The 17522-nt window shown below is 38.3% G+C and overlaps 1 protein-coding gene across 1 annotated transcript in view; it reads left to right on the forward strand.

Moving 5' to 3' along the window:
* EFNB2 (ephrin B2) overlaps positions 1-17152 on the forward strand; it is a 71461-nt gene extending 54309 nt beyond the window's left edge. The window contains exons 3-5 of the mRNA XM_089693607.1: positions 6747-6839; positions 9450-9563; positions 13538-17152. Coding sequence (XP_089549733.1) covers positions 6747-6839; positions 9450-9563; positions 13538-13920 — 590 coding nt within the window. The 3' untranslated portion in view covers positions 13921-17152. The remainder of the gene's footprint in view (positions 1-6746; positions 6840-9449; positions 9564-13537) is intronic.
* Positions 17153-17522: the final 370 nt, after the last annotated feature.

The following is a 17522-nucleotide window of genomic DNA, read 5'->3' on the forward strand; positions in this document are numbered from 1 at the left end:
TTTTGCCTGTACTCTTAAGGTTTTTTTGGCTATAACATTTGTAAAAACAAAGCATTTGCAATATTAATTCCCTTTTAAATGGCAGGAAATGAATGTTGTGATTTTATTATGGAGCCAAAAAGCCATCCATTGTAACTGGAGTATAAATCGGGCAAAGCTCTCTTTTAAAACGTACCATTATTAAAGCTTATTATTTTTGAGTGAAGAGTAGAAAAAAAAAAAAAAAGAGCCGCAAAATATCTGTTATTGGATTATTAATATGGCTGCTTTCAAGAGCCATTTCACTGTGATGTGTATCCTCACAGTGTGTATGAGGGAAGCTGCTGCAGCACAAATGACTGGTTCATTTGTACTTTAAATACTCTTTGTGATAAATGGTTAAGCTTTTAACAAACATCGGAATACAAAACATCTATTAACTGTGCAGCAGATGATCATTTTAAACTAATTTTTTTAAGGTTTTAACGGCTTAATATAATGTTGTTATATCATTGTTTACTCCTACATACTCCTACCCCCATCATTTTTTCACATTCCAAATTACTTTAAATATAGCCACTCATTCATATGCAGTGCATTGTGGGGCCGATTTACAAGCTTTAGCCCACTTCCACTACAAATACCAAATTAATCTGGCAAGATGAGAAATTAAAAAAAAAAAATCTATTAAACAAACTCCAGCTTTAACTTGCCCCGAGGATATGTATCCATGCCAGCCTGGGCTCAGAGAAGTGGGTTGGATGGTAACTGGTGCCGGATCACAGAGCAGGTAGGTGAATGGGTCTGCTGAGGACAGCATTGGATATGAGGTGAGTATTGCAGCAAAAGCTGATTATTCTTTATACTAACACAAGAAAGGCAATTTATCTTATAAAAAAGGAGGATTTGGGCTTTAAATCTGTTTTGACATTTTGAGATGAACACATAGGGAGTTTCCCCTTCCACTTCAAATATTTCTGTTCTGTTCAATCCCCCCTGACAGGTGTGAAAATATCCATAGAGAAGCTTTACTATAGCACAGGTCAGTTGGTCACAACCTTGGTGTGACAAAGCTTCAGGAGCCAAAGTGGGTTCAAAGAAGAGAACATCTTAAAGGATAAGTTCACCTTTTAAACAAAAATAATAAATGCACATTTTTTGCAGGTAAAAAATGTGCATTTATTATTTTTGTCTACAGGAGCCTGGAAAGCATTTCACCAGCAATCAGTAGATCGCTGATGCCAGGTCTCCTGCATCTGTCAGAATATCTGCTTGGCGTATGGGATGTACGAGCAAGCAAATATACTGACAGGAAGAATCAATGAACTACCACAGCGCTCCACAGCACCATGGTAATTAATTGAAAACTACATGCTGACAGCCGCTAAGGCTGTCGGGACTTGCAGTTCATTCATTCACAGAAGTCTGAGCGAATGACGTTGCCGTGTGGGTGGAGCCCCGCATTGCCGTGTTTTCAAATCTGACAGATAATACCGGGGAACTTCTCCCCGTACTATCTGTTGGGGGGGGGGGGGGCTGCGGATGGCGGCTGCTGCTATGGGAACATGTTACATGTTCCACCCTAAAATATGTTCCCAAAGGTGAACTTATCCTTTAACACTGGCCAGCCTCTACCAGGCATGTTTAAATCCTACCCCTAGCCCAGTGTTTCTCATCCTTATCACCCTTTAAAGTTATGGACAATCTCAAGGCACCTCTAAAATTATGGACAGTCTTGAGGAACTCCATTCTAAAATGTAAAGAAACTATTCTAATAGTTTTACATAAGGTGTCAACACCCACACATGTAGGACACCTAACATTAGAGGTGATTTATTCTTCCAAATCAAATACACTTTTGTACAATGGTACTGACTAGTATTCAAAGTTTCTCTTCTCCCTCAGTTTTTCTCCATCACTCAGCTAATGTGACCCCAACACTGATGGAGAGGGGCAAACAAGGATTCTTTGCAGACGACCAACATCTTCTTTATTGACTGATGTTGCCATTGGTTGTTGGGATGCTGGTGGCTAGAATGTCATAATGGTGCACAATAAAAACCTGTAGCTTTGTGTAAATAAGAGGCAGACTTGATCCACTTCTGACTTGTATGCAGTTTTTGTGAAATTTTTATACATTTTGCCAAGGCACCCCTGAAGAAACCTCAAGGCACCCAAGAGTGCCTGGGAACCCTGGTTGAATAAGGTTTCCCTAGCCTGTCTTCATGTAGGCCATATCAGACTTTTCACATTTGTCTTGTGCATGTAGATAGAGATTTTGATGATAAAAATGGCACAAAAGCAACCTTTGACCGCTGAGTCAAATCTAAACATTCAGTTATTCTATTTCATAGGGATAATAACGTAAAGTGGAATTGTCTGTATTTTAAAGATGGTTGCCTGCCAACTGCTTTCCCTAGTCGTTTCTATGGTGATTTTTGCTATTGCTTTTAGAGGGCTTGCTTTAAATGTCATTGTCATCTGCTTAGAATACAAAATGGCCACAGAGAATACCCCTTCAATATCAGAAAGGCCTTCTAGTCATTTCATGTGTTTGCTTAATAAAAAGCCTTTATTGTGCTTTGAATAGGATGCAACGGAATTCATCCAAATTGCTGGTGTTCTGTGTTTCCCTATAGAGGTTGTTACAAGTAGTCAGTTTTAATTAAGGATGTAATGTGGTTTTGGCCTTTCGCTTTGCTACCAGATAACGCTTCATTTTGAAGATGAGCCTTGCAGAGCCCACAGCTAATTTAGGAACCTCAAGGAGCTTATGCAGAAAGAGTGTGACATGCAAGAATTATGTGACAAACTGCCATCATCAAACGGTGTTACAAGATAAACTAACTTTGTATAATGCAATGTAATATAATCTTAATAATAATTAGAGTAATGAAATAATTTTATGTGAACTATGGTTTTCTAGCTCCTTAGCAAAACATGTCTCCCAATAAAGTATTGTAGCTTTGAGACAGATTTATGTTGGCATTCTATTATGTGAAGATTCTAGACTGAATTAGATCTTGACGCTTCTATTATCATCCTACTCTATGTTCCATTTTGTTTGGCCTGTTGTCCAAGATTATCCCTTCCACAGTGCATATTCTTTAGCCATGCATGCATATTGTATGTATCCAGTAACACAGTGCAGGATGTCATTGGTGATGTGCAAAGTCCAGTAACATTCATCAAACAAATCATTTTTTTAGCACTGATTGGCTATGGGTTACTACACTGTACAGTTGCTCTTTGCTGGGCTCAGATAGGAAGATGTCTCGCTGACACATAAGGGCAGTGAGACATCTGTTGTAAAAGCTCTCTGAGTGATAACGTGTGCTTCTGACAGTCAGAAACACTCTTTATCACCCTCTAGGGAAGCTCCACATGGCCTGAACCTCTGCCAGTCATCACTGTTGAATTGGACCTTGTATAGCCATCCAAAGTCCAGCAGTATTAAAAATTATACATTATTGTCACCTTAAAAGCGGATTCAAGAATTTGTTCAGTAGTGAATGCATTTGCGTTTGTCTAAGTATAGGATTTCTGCAGTTTCGTTATAACAAAGTAAAAAAAAAAAAAAACCAAAAACAAAAAGAAAACTGATTGAGCCAAGCTAGAGTTCAGCTTCTACTTTCTCTACACTTATTTCTCCTCTATCTTACTTGCCTGTACATCGGCAAATAGGTCGTAAAAAACACTTTTATCACAGACACATTTGATTTATGTCTAGGGCTGCTGCTTGCTATTGATTTTTGTTTCCACTAAAAAAAAAAAAAGAAAAAAACTATGTCTCCATTATTTTGTGAGCCTTGTGTTCTAGTGTCATGCTGTCAGATGTACTCATAGATTAGATTACTATTGTTTTTTTTTTCTTGCTTAAAGAAGGGGTTGGAATAAAAATAGGCTTGATGACATAAAATACTAGTGTGCTGTTTATAGAAAGCTGAAGAATCCTATGGGTATAGTTGGTTTCTTTGTTGTTTGTCTTATATGTATAAGTAAAAGATCAACATAAAGTCAATAATCTTTCTAGTGTATGCTATTTTAAATATCTTGTATTTATGTATACTTTGTAGATGACATATGTACATGAGAGCAGCCATATTTGCTTATAAGATACCATACAGTGAAGGAAATAAGTATTTGATCCCCTGTTGATTTTGAATGTTTGCCCACTCACAAAGAAATGATCAGTCTAACAATCGAATGGTAGATGTATTGTAACACTGAGAGACAGAATAACAACAAAAAATTCAAAAGAAATGCATGTCTAACAAATTATGCAATGATTTGCATGTTTATGAGGGAAATAAGTATTTGATCCCCTATCATTTAGCAGGATTTCTGGCTACCAGGTGTCTTTCATACAGGTAACAAGCTGATATTAGAAGCAGTCTCTTAAAGGGAGTGCTGCTAATTTTATTTTGTTACCTGTATAAAAGACACCTGTCCACAGGAGGAATCAAACAATCAGATTCAAAACTCTCCACCATGGCAAAGACCAAAGAGCTGTCCAAGGATGTCAAGGACAAAATTGTAGACCTACACAAGGCTGGACTGGGTTACAAAACTACCGCCAAGCAGCTTGGTGAAAAGGTGGCAACAGTTGGTGCAATCATTCGCAAATGGAAGAAACACAAAACAACTGTCAGTCTCTCTAGGTCTGCTGCACCATGCAAGATCTCACCTCGTGGAGTGTCAATGATCATGAGAACAGTGAGGAATCATCCCAGAACTACACGTCAGGATCTTGTCAATGATCTCCAGGTAGCTGGGACCACAGTCACCAAGAAAACAATTGGTAACACACTACGCCGACAAGGACTGAAATCCTGAAGTGCCCGCAAGATCCCTTTGCTCAAGAAGGCACATGTCCAGGCCTGTCTGACGTTTGCCACTGAACATCTGAATGATGCAGAGGAGGACTGGTTGAAAGTGTTGTGGTCAGATGAGACCAAAATCGAGCTCTTTGGCATTAACTCAACTCACTGTTTGGAGGAGGAGCAATGCTGCCTATGACCCCAAGAACACCATCCCAACTGTCAAACGTGGTGGAAACATTCTGCTTTGGGGGTGTTTTTCTGCTAAGGGGACAGGACAACTGCACCACAACAAAGGGATGATGGACGGGGCAATGTAAGAGACTGCTTCTAATCTCAGCTTGTTACCTGTATGAAAGACACCTGGTAGCCAGAAATCCTGCTGAATGATAGGGGATCAAATACTTATTTCCCTCATGAACATGCAAATCCGTGCATAATTTGTTAGACATGCATTTCTTTTGATTTTTTTTGTTGCTGTTCTGTCTCTCAGTGTTACAATACACCTACCATTCGATTTTTAGATTGATAATTTCTTTGTGAGTGGGAAAACATTTAAAAATCACAGTGGTTGTGTTTTACTACTCCCTCTGACATTTTGAGCCCATGGTTTTGCCAACCGAAGTGAAAACCATGCACTTATGCTGCTGATAATGTTTCTCAACAGGGAGCAGGGAAGCAGAATGATTTCACTGAATATGGTGTTTCATCGAGTGGCTTATCTGCAGATCTCTATTTGTATGCAATAATTAAAATAAAGAACTAGTGTACATAAATGTGAAGGTGAAATCAATGATTACTGCCGAAATTCAAAATATGTGATAATGTGCTATAATTCCCCTTATAATGAAGACAATGCAGAATTCATTTAGGGAAGTGAAATAGAGATTTATGGGTATTGTGAGATACAGCAAGCTGCTTACAATAGATGGATGGGTGGTACAATGGTGCTGAACTCATACAATGGAGTAACACAAGTATCTAGGACAATTAGTGGATGCAGATTAAGCTTTTTGCTTTAGTACCAGGGTATTGTGATTGACAAAATACAAGTCAAAGCTCTATTCATGAACAGTCCTTAAATAGACAATGCAGTGATCTGTGCTAAGAGATATATAACTCAGTGCAATTCTGACTCTCTTACTTGGAGGAAAACTACATTTCTATTTAAGTATATGTGCACAGCAGGAGACCTTGCCTTGTTCTGTTTGGGGCTTCCTAAATGATGTATCCAGAAATTACAATGACATTATAACATCAACATTTTGTTTTGAATATGGATAGAGAGGAAAGGGTTAGACACCATGTACAGTCTTTATTGGTGCCCGTGATTCCCACTGAAAAGATTTCCTTCCACTTCCTATGTCCAGGACAGAAGGTGAGCTGAAGCTTTTCCAAATAAGAACAAAGACAGCAAAAAATAATTGTGTTGTAGGGTAAGTTAGAAACCTCTCCCTGTGGTCATAGACCTAGTTATTGACTATTTATGGACCAGATTACATCATGGGAACCTTACTCTGGCCCAACAATTACTGGCAAATTACAGACTTTAAAAATGTACAAGTTAGCCACCATCTTTGATTTCTGAAAGTCCTTACAAGAACAATGAATGCTTGTGCTGATTCATGAACCTGCTGCACAGTGTTAATGAAATATTGTGAGACTTGATTTGACAAGAAGAAGGTTACTATTGTTAATGGTAACAATTAACTGATACACTATACCATTCCTGTAATTTCCTGAACTTATTTATACAATGAAATAAATGGCTTAAACATGGGAAAATGTTCTAAATCAGCATCAGTCTTCAAAGCCCTCAGATTACAATTTACAGTGTTTATAGAACTGGACTCAAATACTGTCATAAGTCACCAATGGAATTGTTTGTATGCTGTTAAAATGTATTTATATATTGGTTTTACATATTTTTTTTATCTTATTCTACAGCTACATCCAATGGCTCAAAAGAGGGGTTGCATAACCAGGAAGGGGGAGTATGTGTTACTAAAGCCATGAAGATCCTTCTGAAAGTTGCTCAAGGTAAGGACTAATGTAAAACTTTGCTTGATCTCCCAATCAGATTAGTATTACCAGTTTCCAGCAGAAGCATGCAAGTAGCAAGTACAATACAGTTCTGTTTATTTACTGGAAAGTAAACCTTCCTGTGACAGAGTTATTGCTCTACCTATAAAAACAGTCAATTGAAGCAGTTATGCATCCATAGTGCATGTGGGTACTTGCTACCTGTACATTTTGACTTTTTGTAATGTTTGACATTCAACAGACAATAACAAGAAATACGAAAAATCATCTGCCCCTATATTTGGCCAATGGTCGGGCACTGCAATCTCCAGCATGTTTAGTAAAGTAAGGCTAAAAAGTTGATTCTTCATAATGGCAAAGCACCAGTTTTAAGATATTTCAGTTAGTGATGCACCGAAAAAAATCACCGATACAGGTGCCGAAAAACCCCCGCCCCTCGCTGCTGTCACCACCGCCCGCCGCTTGGTAGTTCTCAGCCTTACCTGAGAAGCCACTGGACGATCCTGGCGCTAGGAATAGAGATGAGTGAAGGAAAGATGGCCTCCACTCATCTCTATGCCTTTGGAGGACTGGAGTGATGTCACTTCCGGTTCTGTGTTTTTTTTTTTTTTAAAGCACTAGATCAATGCTTTTTTTGATCCAGTGCTTTACATTACAGAGGAGAGATGTGGGGTCTTATTGACCCCATATCTCTCTATAAAGAGGACCTGTCACTAATTAGTTCTATCACAAGGGATGCATGCAATTCTTGTGATAAAAATAAAAGTGGTTAAAAATTTTTATAAAGGGACAGTGCAAAAACAAAAAACATTAAATACATTTAAAAAAAAAGTTTACAGTGCCCCCGTGCTTACACGTAGTGGTGAACACATACGTAGGTCATGCCCACATATGCATATGGTGTTCAAACCACACACGTGAGGTATTGCCACGAACGTCAGAGCAAGAGCAATAATTCTCACACTAGACCTCCTCTGTAACTTTACACTACTAACCTGTGGTATGGAGATTTTTAAGTACCGCAGTTTCACGCAATTTTAAAGCGTGACATGTTGGGTATCTATTTACTCGCCGTAATATCCTCTTTCATATTTTACAAAAAAATTGGGGCATATATTGTTTTTTTTTGTTTTTTTCATCAAAGTGTATTTTTTTTTACAAAAAATATATATTCATTTTTAAAAACTGCGCGTTTCGGTTTTCAACCAAATGCATTTTGAATTTCCGGTTTCGGCACCAGAATTTTAATTTCGGTGCACCATTAATTTCAGTAGATTAAAGTTACTTTTTGCAAGAAGTAATGTATCCTCCTCCTCCTATTGAGCACATTACTACTTTGCCTCTTATATATACATTTTCCGCTCCTAAAGAATGTATGACATTTGATTAAAATTTTGAACACTCCACACAAATTATAAAAAATTGGCTAATGCTTTAAAAATGTTGTTTTTCGAAAGGCATTTCTTTAGGCTAAGACAAATGTTCAGTTGTCTTTTTCTGTTGGGTTTAGTTATGCTATAAAGTTTACCAAAGTACAAGGTACCTCATTTTTACCTTAAAGCAACATTAAAGCTTTGTTTTTTTAAATTAAAATAACAAACATGTTTTACTTACCTGCTCTGTGCAGTCGTTTTGCACAGAGCAGCCTGATGCTCTTCTTCTGGGGTCCCCTGCTGGTGCTCCTGGCCCCTCCTCTTCAGTTGGTTCCCCCATGGAAAGCCACCTTCCTTGGGGGCACCCATGCGGGCTCACTCCTGAGCCTCTCGATCTGCGTCCATTGATACAAACCAGACAGTTCGGCCCTGCTCCCTCGGCACAGCATTTGATTGACAGCAATCAAATCAATCTGCCCAGGGAGGAGGGAGACAGTGTTGAGAACCGCTGTTATGCACATTGCTGGATCAGATCGTGTTCAGATGAGAATAAGGGGAGCCTGGGAGGAAGGGGTTGTGCAGCACAGAAATTGTTTCACCTTAAAGCATAGAATGCGTTAAGGTGAGAAACTTTCAGGCTTTAGAACCACTTTAAATCTACTTACAAATTTATTTTGCTGACCACACATTGTCGGATATTGTTTCAGATTTGATCTGTCAAATCAAATATGAATTTACAAGCACTGTATACCTTGAAGTTCTTCCTGGTTTGATATAAGAATCAATTGTCAATAGAATCAATATTTGTCAAAGGATCACTCAAAACCACTTTGCGAAAGCACATTATTTATTATACAAGCTATGCAAGATTCCTTGAGCTCACATGTATGGATTACTTAGTGTGTGTCAGGAATGAATAATATTTCTAATTAGAACTTGGTTTAGTAGTCAATCAACTCACTCTGCTAAATTGAAATGTCATTTGCAGAGCTTTGCTTGCCAACTGTGAGAATCCCTATAGTTTCTGCAGATGGTTTTACAGTCTAAGTGTCTAAAATAGCTTGCATTCTGTGCTTTCTTAAAGAAAAAGAAAATTACTCCCATCTAAACACATACACAATGGATTTCCTATTACCACCTTCTAGTCCTTTGTTATTTCATACAATATCTTTACACAACATATGTTGTTTCTTTTTTTCAATGTTATGACGATTTTTATTATATTTGTGTGTAGATCCTGACTCTCCGGGTAATAGTCAAGATGCAAACCCAACAAGACGCCCAAATCAAGAGTCTGGAACCAATGGAAAGAGCTCTACCACGAGTCCATTTGTCAATGGTCCTGAAGGTATACATATTTTCTATATTATAAATATTTTAGAATGTATTTATTTTTATTTTTACAAACATTGCAGTTCCAGAACAGCAGGTCTGCTCTCAATTCTCTTTAAGATATCTATTACATTGCTAGAGATTGTATAAATCAAGATAGGTATATTATTATGTAAAGTATTTTTTCCTATGTACAGTGGATTTAAAAAGTCTACACACCCCTGTTAAAATGTCAGGTTTCTGTGATGTAAAAAAAATAAGACAAAGATAAATAATTTCAGAACTTTTTCCACCTTTAATGTAGCCTATAAACTATACAAATCTTTTAGGTGGAGGGAAGTAAAAATAAAAAACTAAAATAATATGGTTGCATAAGTCTGCACACCCTTAAACTAATACTTTGCTGAAGCACCTTTTGATTTTATTACAGCCTCAGTCTTTTTGGGTATGCGTCTATCAGCATGGCACATCTTGACTTGGCAATATTTGTCCACTCTTCCTTGCAAAAACACTCCAAATCTGTCAGATTGTGAGGGCATCTCCTGTGCACAGCCCTCTTCAGATCACCCCACAGATTTTTTATCAGATTCAGGTCTGGGCTGTGGCTGGGCCATTCCAAAACTTTAATCTTCTTCCGGTGAAGCCATTCCTTTGTTGATTTGGATGTATGCTTTGGGTCGTTGTCATGCTGAAAGATGAAGGTTCTCTTCATGGTCAGCTTTCTAGCAGCAGCCTGAAGGTTTTGTGCCAATATTGACTGGTATTTGGAACTGTTCATAATTCCCTCTACCTTGACTAAAGCCCCAGTTCCAGCTGAAGAAAAACAGCTCCAAAGCTTGATGCTGCCACCACCATGCTTCACTGTGGGTATGGTGTTCTTTTGGTGATGTGCGGTGTTGTTTTTGCGCCAAACATATCTTTTGGAATTATGGCCAAAAAGTTCAACCTTGGTTTCATCAAACTATAACACATTTTCCCACATGCTTTTGGGAGACTTCAGATGTGTTTTTGCAAAATCTAGCCGGGCTTGGATGTTTTTCTTTGTAAGAAAAGGTTTCCGTCTTGCTACTCTACCCCATAGCCCAGACATATGAAGAATACAGGAGATTGCTGACATTTTAACAGGAGTGTGTAGACTTTTTATATCCACTGTAGGTATGGTAAAGCATTAAATCACATACCTCCTCTTCCATTTCCTCCATGGAAGAAGCATATTCATAAAAGGCTGAGATTTGTAGGTCAGCACTTAGGGAGTATTTTAGAGTTATGCTGCTGTTGTTTGAAATTTTTAGAAAACTAATGTTAGACACTTGTAAAATGCCCTTGTTGATAAAATTTGAGGTAGTGCACACTTAGAAATATACACTGCTCAAAATCAATTAAGGGAACAGTTTGAAAACACATCAGATCTCAATGGGGAAAAATATCATGCTTGATATCTATTCTAATATGGACTGGGTAATGTGTTAGGAACGTAAGGATGCCATCCATCATTTGATGGAAATGAAAATGATCAACCTACAGAAGACTGAATTCAAAGACATTCCGAAAATCAAAGTGAACAAATGATGCAGCAGGCTAGTCCATTTTGCTGAAATTTCATTAGAGCAACTCAAAATGGTACTCAGTAGGTTGTATGGCCCCCACATGCTTGTATGCATGCCTGACAATGTCGGGCATGCTCCTAATGAGACAATGGATGGTGTCCTGGGGTATTTCCTCCCAGATCTAGACCAGGGACTCACTGAGCTCCTGGACAGTCTGAGGCAGGGACGGACTGACCATTTGGAAACTCGGGCACTGCCCGAGGGCCCGGGGTCAGTAGGGGGCCCCATGAGATGCCCCTGGTACCTTTTTCATAGGCTTTTTGAGTTTGGGCAAGGGCACAGGGGCCCCATGATCCCTATTGCCCAGGGGCCCCATGAGTTGTCAATCCGCCCCTGGTCTGAGGTGCAACCTGGTGGCATTGAATGGACCAAAATATGATATACTAGAGGTGTTCTATTGGATTTAGGTCAGGCGAGCATGGGGGCCATTCAATGGTATCATTTCCTTCATCCTTCAAGAACTGCCTGCATACTCTCACCACATGAGGCTGGGCATTGTTGTGCACCAGGAGGAACCCAGAACCCACTGCTCCAGCGTAGGGTCTGACAATGGGTCCAAAGATTTCATCCCGATACCTAATGGCAGTCAGGGTGCCATTGTCTAGCCTGTAGAGGTCTGTGGATCCTTCTATGGATATGCCTTCCCAGAACATCACTGACCCACCACCAAAACGGTCATGCTGAAAGATGTTACAGGCAGCATAACGTTCTCCACGGCTTTTCCAGACCCTTTCATGTCTGTTTGGGCAGAGACATTCACACCAGTGCCTGCTGGAGGTCATTTTGTAGGACTCTGGCAGTGCTCATCCTGTTCCTCCTTGCACAAAGGAGCAGATTTCGGTCGTGCTGATGGGTTAAGGACCTTTTACAGCCCTGTCCAGCTCTCCTAGAGTAACTGCATGTCTTCTGGAATCTCATCCATGCTCTTGAGACTGTGCTGGGAGACACAGCAAACCTTCTGGCAATGGCACGTATCGATGTGCCATCCTAGAGGAGTTGGACTGCCTGTGCAACCTCTGTAGGGTCCAGGTATCTCTTCATGCTACCAGTAGTGACACTGACCCTAGCCAAGTGCAAAACTAATGAAAAACAGTCAGTAAAGATGAGCAGAGAAAAAAATGTCAGAATATTCCTGTTTTGGGGGTTGTTTCATTGTTGCCCATCTATTGCACCTGTTTTTAATTTCATTAACACCAAAGCAGCTGAAACTGATTAACAACCCCCTCTGCTACTTAACTGACCAGATCAATATCCCAGGAATTTAATCGACTTGATGCTAAAGTGTTTCTTTAATTTTTTTGAGCAGTGTATTTGGCAATTGGTGAGTGAGTATTCATGTTCATGATATCATGGTCAAAGAGAATCAGTATAGGCAGTGTATTTGGCAGAGAATCAGTGTATTAGGCAGAGAATCAGTATAGGATGTTTATAGGTGGTATATGACAGTGACTGGTAAAGTTTTGTTCTGTGGTGAAAACCTTAAAATTGTTACATAATATAGCTTGTAGAGGTTGGGTGTCAAGACTGTTGTAAATAATTGTTGCATATCCTGTGGCATGACTTTCTGATATGAGAAATGGGAGGAGTTCCATGCCATGTGTTCATCCATAATGTCTCCTATTGTGCTTATTGTGCTCTATGCACTTATTATTCTAATTAATTCATAATGTGCTGAAAGAGCAGAATATCAGACTGTTCCAATGTGACACTTTTTACTGCACGCCAGATGTGCAGTCATTTGTTTAGTTAATTGTGTATTACATAAGCTGAATCATTAATATTTCTACCACGGTGCCCAAATTAACTTTGGTTTTCATGAGTGCGGATAGATTCTTATTCAACACTGATAAGTACATGAAATTACATTACATTACAATCGTCTGCATCGGCGAGCAATATAACTGGTATCATAATAAGGGAATGTGGCTGCAGTTCCCGCAGGCACTAAATAGGTTAATCAGCATTTGCTGGGAAACACAATAGGATATGCTTTGTACAGTTATGGCAATTCTTATGGGAATTGCTGTTCCGTACAAGAGTAACAGGACATCCAGCAATTGCTCCGAGAAGAGGCGTATACAAAGGCCTTGCTGTCTTTGTTGATGGATGTCCATAACAGAAACAATGTGGTTGAACTTCAGCATGAAAGTAAGCTTATGAGACACAAAGTCTTGTTTAATATTGATCGTGTATTCCCTGTGTTTGCATTTAGCTATCTAAGAGGGTAATTGCTTTGTCAAAGATCAGCTGCGAGCCAGTTCATTTTGTATGCTCTGCCGAGAATTTAAAATGTTAAACCTGGCCAAATAAAATAGCAGCTAGGTTAAGATTACATTATGTTAAGATGTATATTTACTGAACACCCTGTTTTTTCTTCTTCTAGGGTCTAGTACAAATGGAAAAAATAGTGGACACTCAAGTATCATTGGATCTGAGGTGGCCTTATTTGCAGGGATTGCTTCAGGGTGCATCATCTTCATCGTCATCATCATCACGCTAGTGGTGCTTTTGTTGAAATACAGAAGAAGACACAGAAAGCATTCACCCCAGCACACAACAACATTGTCCCTTAGTACATTAGCCACACCAAAGCGTAGTGGCAATAACAATGGTTCAGAACCAAGTGACATTATCATCCCTTTAAGGACTGCAGACAGTGTCTTCTGCCCACATTACGAAAAGGTCAGTGGGGATTATGGACATCCTGTTTACATTGTGCAAGAGATGCCACCACAAAGTCCAGCAAACATCTACTACAAGGTCTGAGGAATCCAGTGGTACCTTTTGACAATAGTATGGACAGTTCAAAGTCCGTTGCTTCCTGATGGGGTTTTTTAGTGATTCCTTATGCATAAATATGGACTTGCATTGGGGAACAGGCACAAGAGAAAACCTTCCTTCAGAGAAAGCCTCTTTAAGCTGCGCAGTTTATGGGATCCGATGGTTCCTCTGGAAAGTGTTCACTGCAAGCTGGAAGACTTTTAGATATGCCCATTCTGATATCTATGCCCTGATCATGTTCACCCTCTAAGCCATGAGCTTCAGGCATCCAAGCATATTCAAAAGCCAGGTTAACATGGACAGATTCAAGGACATTACTCATCTTAGGCATTTTAAATATGCTCTAGATTATTTATCTTGAAATGCAATCTTCTGATTTAATATCGACTAGCTTTCTTAATGCATACTGGATTTGTCAGTAAATGTTTGTGTCTAGGACTTTAGAAAAAAAAACACAGATATCTGCATTTTCTAAAATTTAGTCCATCACTGTTTCATGTTCATCCGTTGTCTAGGGTTGCTCTATCCTTCACATAAGATTTCCTTTCACTCCACCTCCCTTATCACTAATGGAACATTAACCTTTGTAGACTCTTGTTCCATCCATTTCTACCGCAGTCACACACGAATGGGTAATATATTATGGAAATTGTATTTGCTAATACAGAGCCTTCCAGCAAGAAGTTAAACTGTCAGCAAGTCCAGTAGTCTACAGGCTAAACTGCTGAATGCAGTTAAATCCTATTGCCTCTGAAATAAAGCATAGGACAGAAATTGACGTCGGCAGCAAAGCACTTTGATATCTTATGAAATGCAGTGGCGTAAGACTGTAGCGAAGGGAGTTCGGACTATCCAGGAGTAGTGTGTGACACACTTTGCGCTACGTATTCTTAGAAAAGAGCATAAGCAGGTAAAGAAGGACAATGACAAGTTGCTACGAGGCAAGACTGTTGGAGATAAAGGCAATAAGAACAAGTTTTATGAAACTCCTAGTCTGTTGTGACTGAAATATATAAGCAGACTCAGGTGCTACACTGACCATATTATTCCTCAGATAGAGAAAGCTTTCAAGATAATAGCAGGAAGCCAAATCTGACCTCTGAGTTCTAGAACCAAAGGTCAAAGTAGAGCATATGTTCAACACACCCGCTAAAAAATGAAATATTATTTTTTTTTTTTCCTACACTGATATGCTTCATTAGAGAGAGCCATTTTATCTGGCACTCATTAAATAAATCATTGGACACTTTCGCTTTGTGGTCATGCTGTCCCAAGGGAGTGCCGTGTAGGAATCGCCGCTGACGTGGAAGTTCGCTGGTGCTCTGTTTCAAAGTAAAAGCACATATGGCAAACATTTTACAGTTCTTAGGTATAAAATAAATTATTAGTATGGAGAGCAGGAAAGAATTAAAAAAAACTTATTTAATAGGTGTATAGCACACGGGATATATAGTAAAAAAAAAAAAAAAAAAAAAAAAGATTTTACTAATATATAATTTAATATTGCACAGCCTGCCCCACCAGAAGATGTGAAATCCATTTTTGCAACAGTTAAATAGGCTTAACTGGTGGCTTTAGAGAGCAGAATTAGACATTGCTTCTGGTGGAAGAAAACAACAATATTCCAAAAATAACAATAATGAGAAAAAGGAAAAATAACAAGCCCTCTAAAGGCGTCTCACACAAGAGCAGACTAGGAAGTTCAAGCCCAAAAGCAGGAAATCAGTGTTACTGCATCATAAGTGTAACAAAGATGAGAAAATGTGTTGTCAGTCATTTTCTGCATTCGAATTTCCTTTTTGCCTTAATGCAAAAATGTTACACTAGACTTCAGCAGGTTACAGAACGCAATACCTATATTTTTTCTTTGTTGTTTTTCTCTTATGTCTTCTTTTTTTCTTCCACCTTCTTCCCTTTTTTTTTTTTGCTTTTTTTTTCTTCCTACATTTATGTGCTATGCAAAACAGATATCATCAACACAGTTCTGTTTCTATGGTAACACTTTGCTCTCTGAAATGGAAAGAAAAAAAAAATTAGTAGCAGCGATTTAAGGTTCTTGAATCTCTAAGGAGCACCTGCAACAATGAACTGTCACCAGACTGATTGCTCTCCTTATTTTTTTCTTGAACCTGAATATTATGTTGGCATTAAAGAAGAGATGTGTGGTCAGTAATAAAAAAAATAAATAAAACGTAGAGTGGCATTTATTTAACATTTGCATAATACAGGTTTTTATATTTTTGTATGATGCACATATTTTCTCTGCACCCTGAAATAATGGTATACTAATTTGGCAGTAATTGCCTTTTTTTTGCCACAGTATGCCATTCTCTGTGCTATCGACAGTCACTCAAGTAATTTTTTTTTTCTTTTTTTGTTAACATCTTTTGGCCATCTCCTTTTGATTAAAGCTGTGAAAATCTTGCTAACAGATGCAACAACCTGCAAATAGTGTCAGCCTTTTACTTTTATGTCTGTTTTGTGTCTGACGCCGAATGACAATCTTCAAACTGTTCCCTTTTGTTTAGAAGTTGGTTCAGGTTTGGAACATTTTTTTCTGTAAATGCCTTGCTTGTGAGATCATGTGATCCTTAGTCACCCGACTTAGGAATTTGCACCATTATGTCAAAGTGAAGCTGTAAATATGTTGAGAACTGTATCTGGATTTGGGGTGTGTCCGTAGCCTTATTCACCTTTTTAAATATTCATATAGAAAATTACACATGTAAAAAAAAAGACAGAAATGGATTTTCTTAACCAGATTGTGTACATAGAGCAATGTTGGATTTTTTTTACAAAGTCTAAGCAAAATGTTTTGTATAAAATTGAATTTTTGCTATGTATTTAGCTACCGCTTGTTTAAAGGCAGTGTCATTTCCCTTTGCACTGTAATGAGGAAGAAAAGGTTAAAAAAAGGTTGCCAAATTGCTGCATATATGTGCCGTAATTGTGTACCATGAATATTTATTTAAAATAATTTTTGTCCAATTTTGTAAGTAACACAGTATTATGCCTGAGTTTATAAATATTTGTTTCCTTTTTTTTTTTAAAGAAACAAGATAGCCTTTCCTAGGTTTACAATTTTTGCTTTAGTTTCACATTGTATTTAGCCCTTCAACCTGTTCCTTACCAGACAACAAAGCTCTGAAATTTCACATTCCACGTTTGTTTCAAACTGAATTTGTTCTTAAAAAATAAAATATTTTTTCCTATGGAATGTGCTGTATCATTAGATTTATTAAACATTTCATATGCCATTGCAATAGTCCATAACCTGTTAAAAAATGGTAAAATTATTGCTTATGTCAATAGTTAGTTGCCTTAGATGTACTTTAATTTAGTCTACCCTAGCATTCAACTACATTTTGAAAAACTGAGAAAGCTGTGACATTGTAAATGTAGATCTGTTTATGGTAACACTATAGACACATATCTGCATACATTTCATAAATATAGTACAGTTATAAGGGAATTATAGATTTTACAAACCACAGGGTCTTAACAGCACATGATAAGGCAGTGTTTCATGGCTATTTTACAAACCCTATGAACCTGCCCTCCTGATGATTTCTTAGTTCTCTGATCCA

The sequence above is a fragment of the Staurois parvus genome, unplaced genomic scaffold (genome assembly GCF_062004578.1).
Source record: "Staurois parvus isolate SC_StPar_1 unplaced genomic scaffold, SC_StPar_1.0 ptg000634l, whole genome shotgun sequence".
In the NCBI taxonomy this organism is placed as follows: Eukaryota; Metazoa; Chordata; class Amphibia; order Anura; family Ranidae; genus Staurois; species Staurois parvus.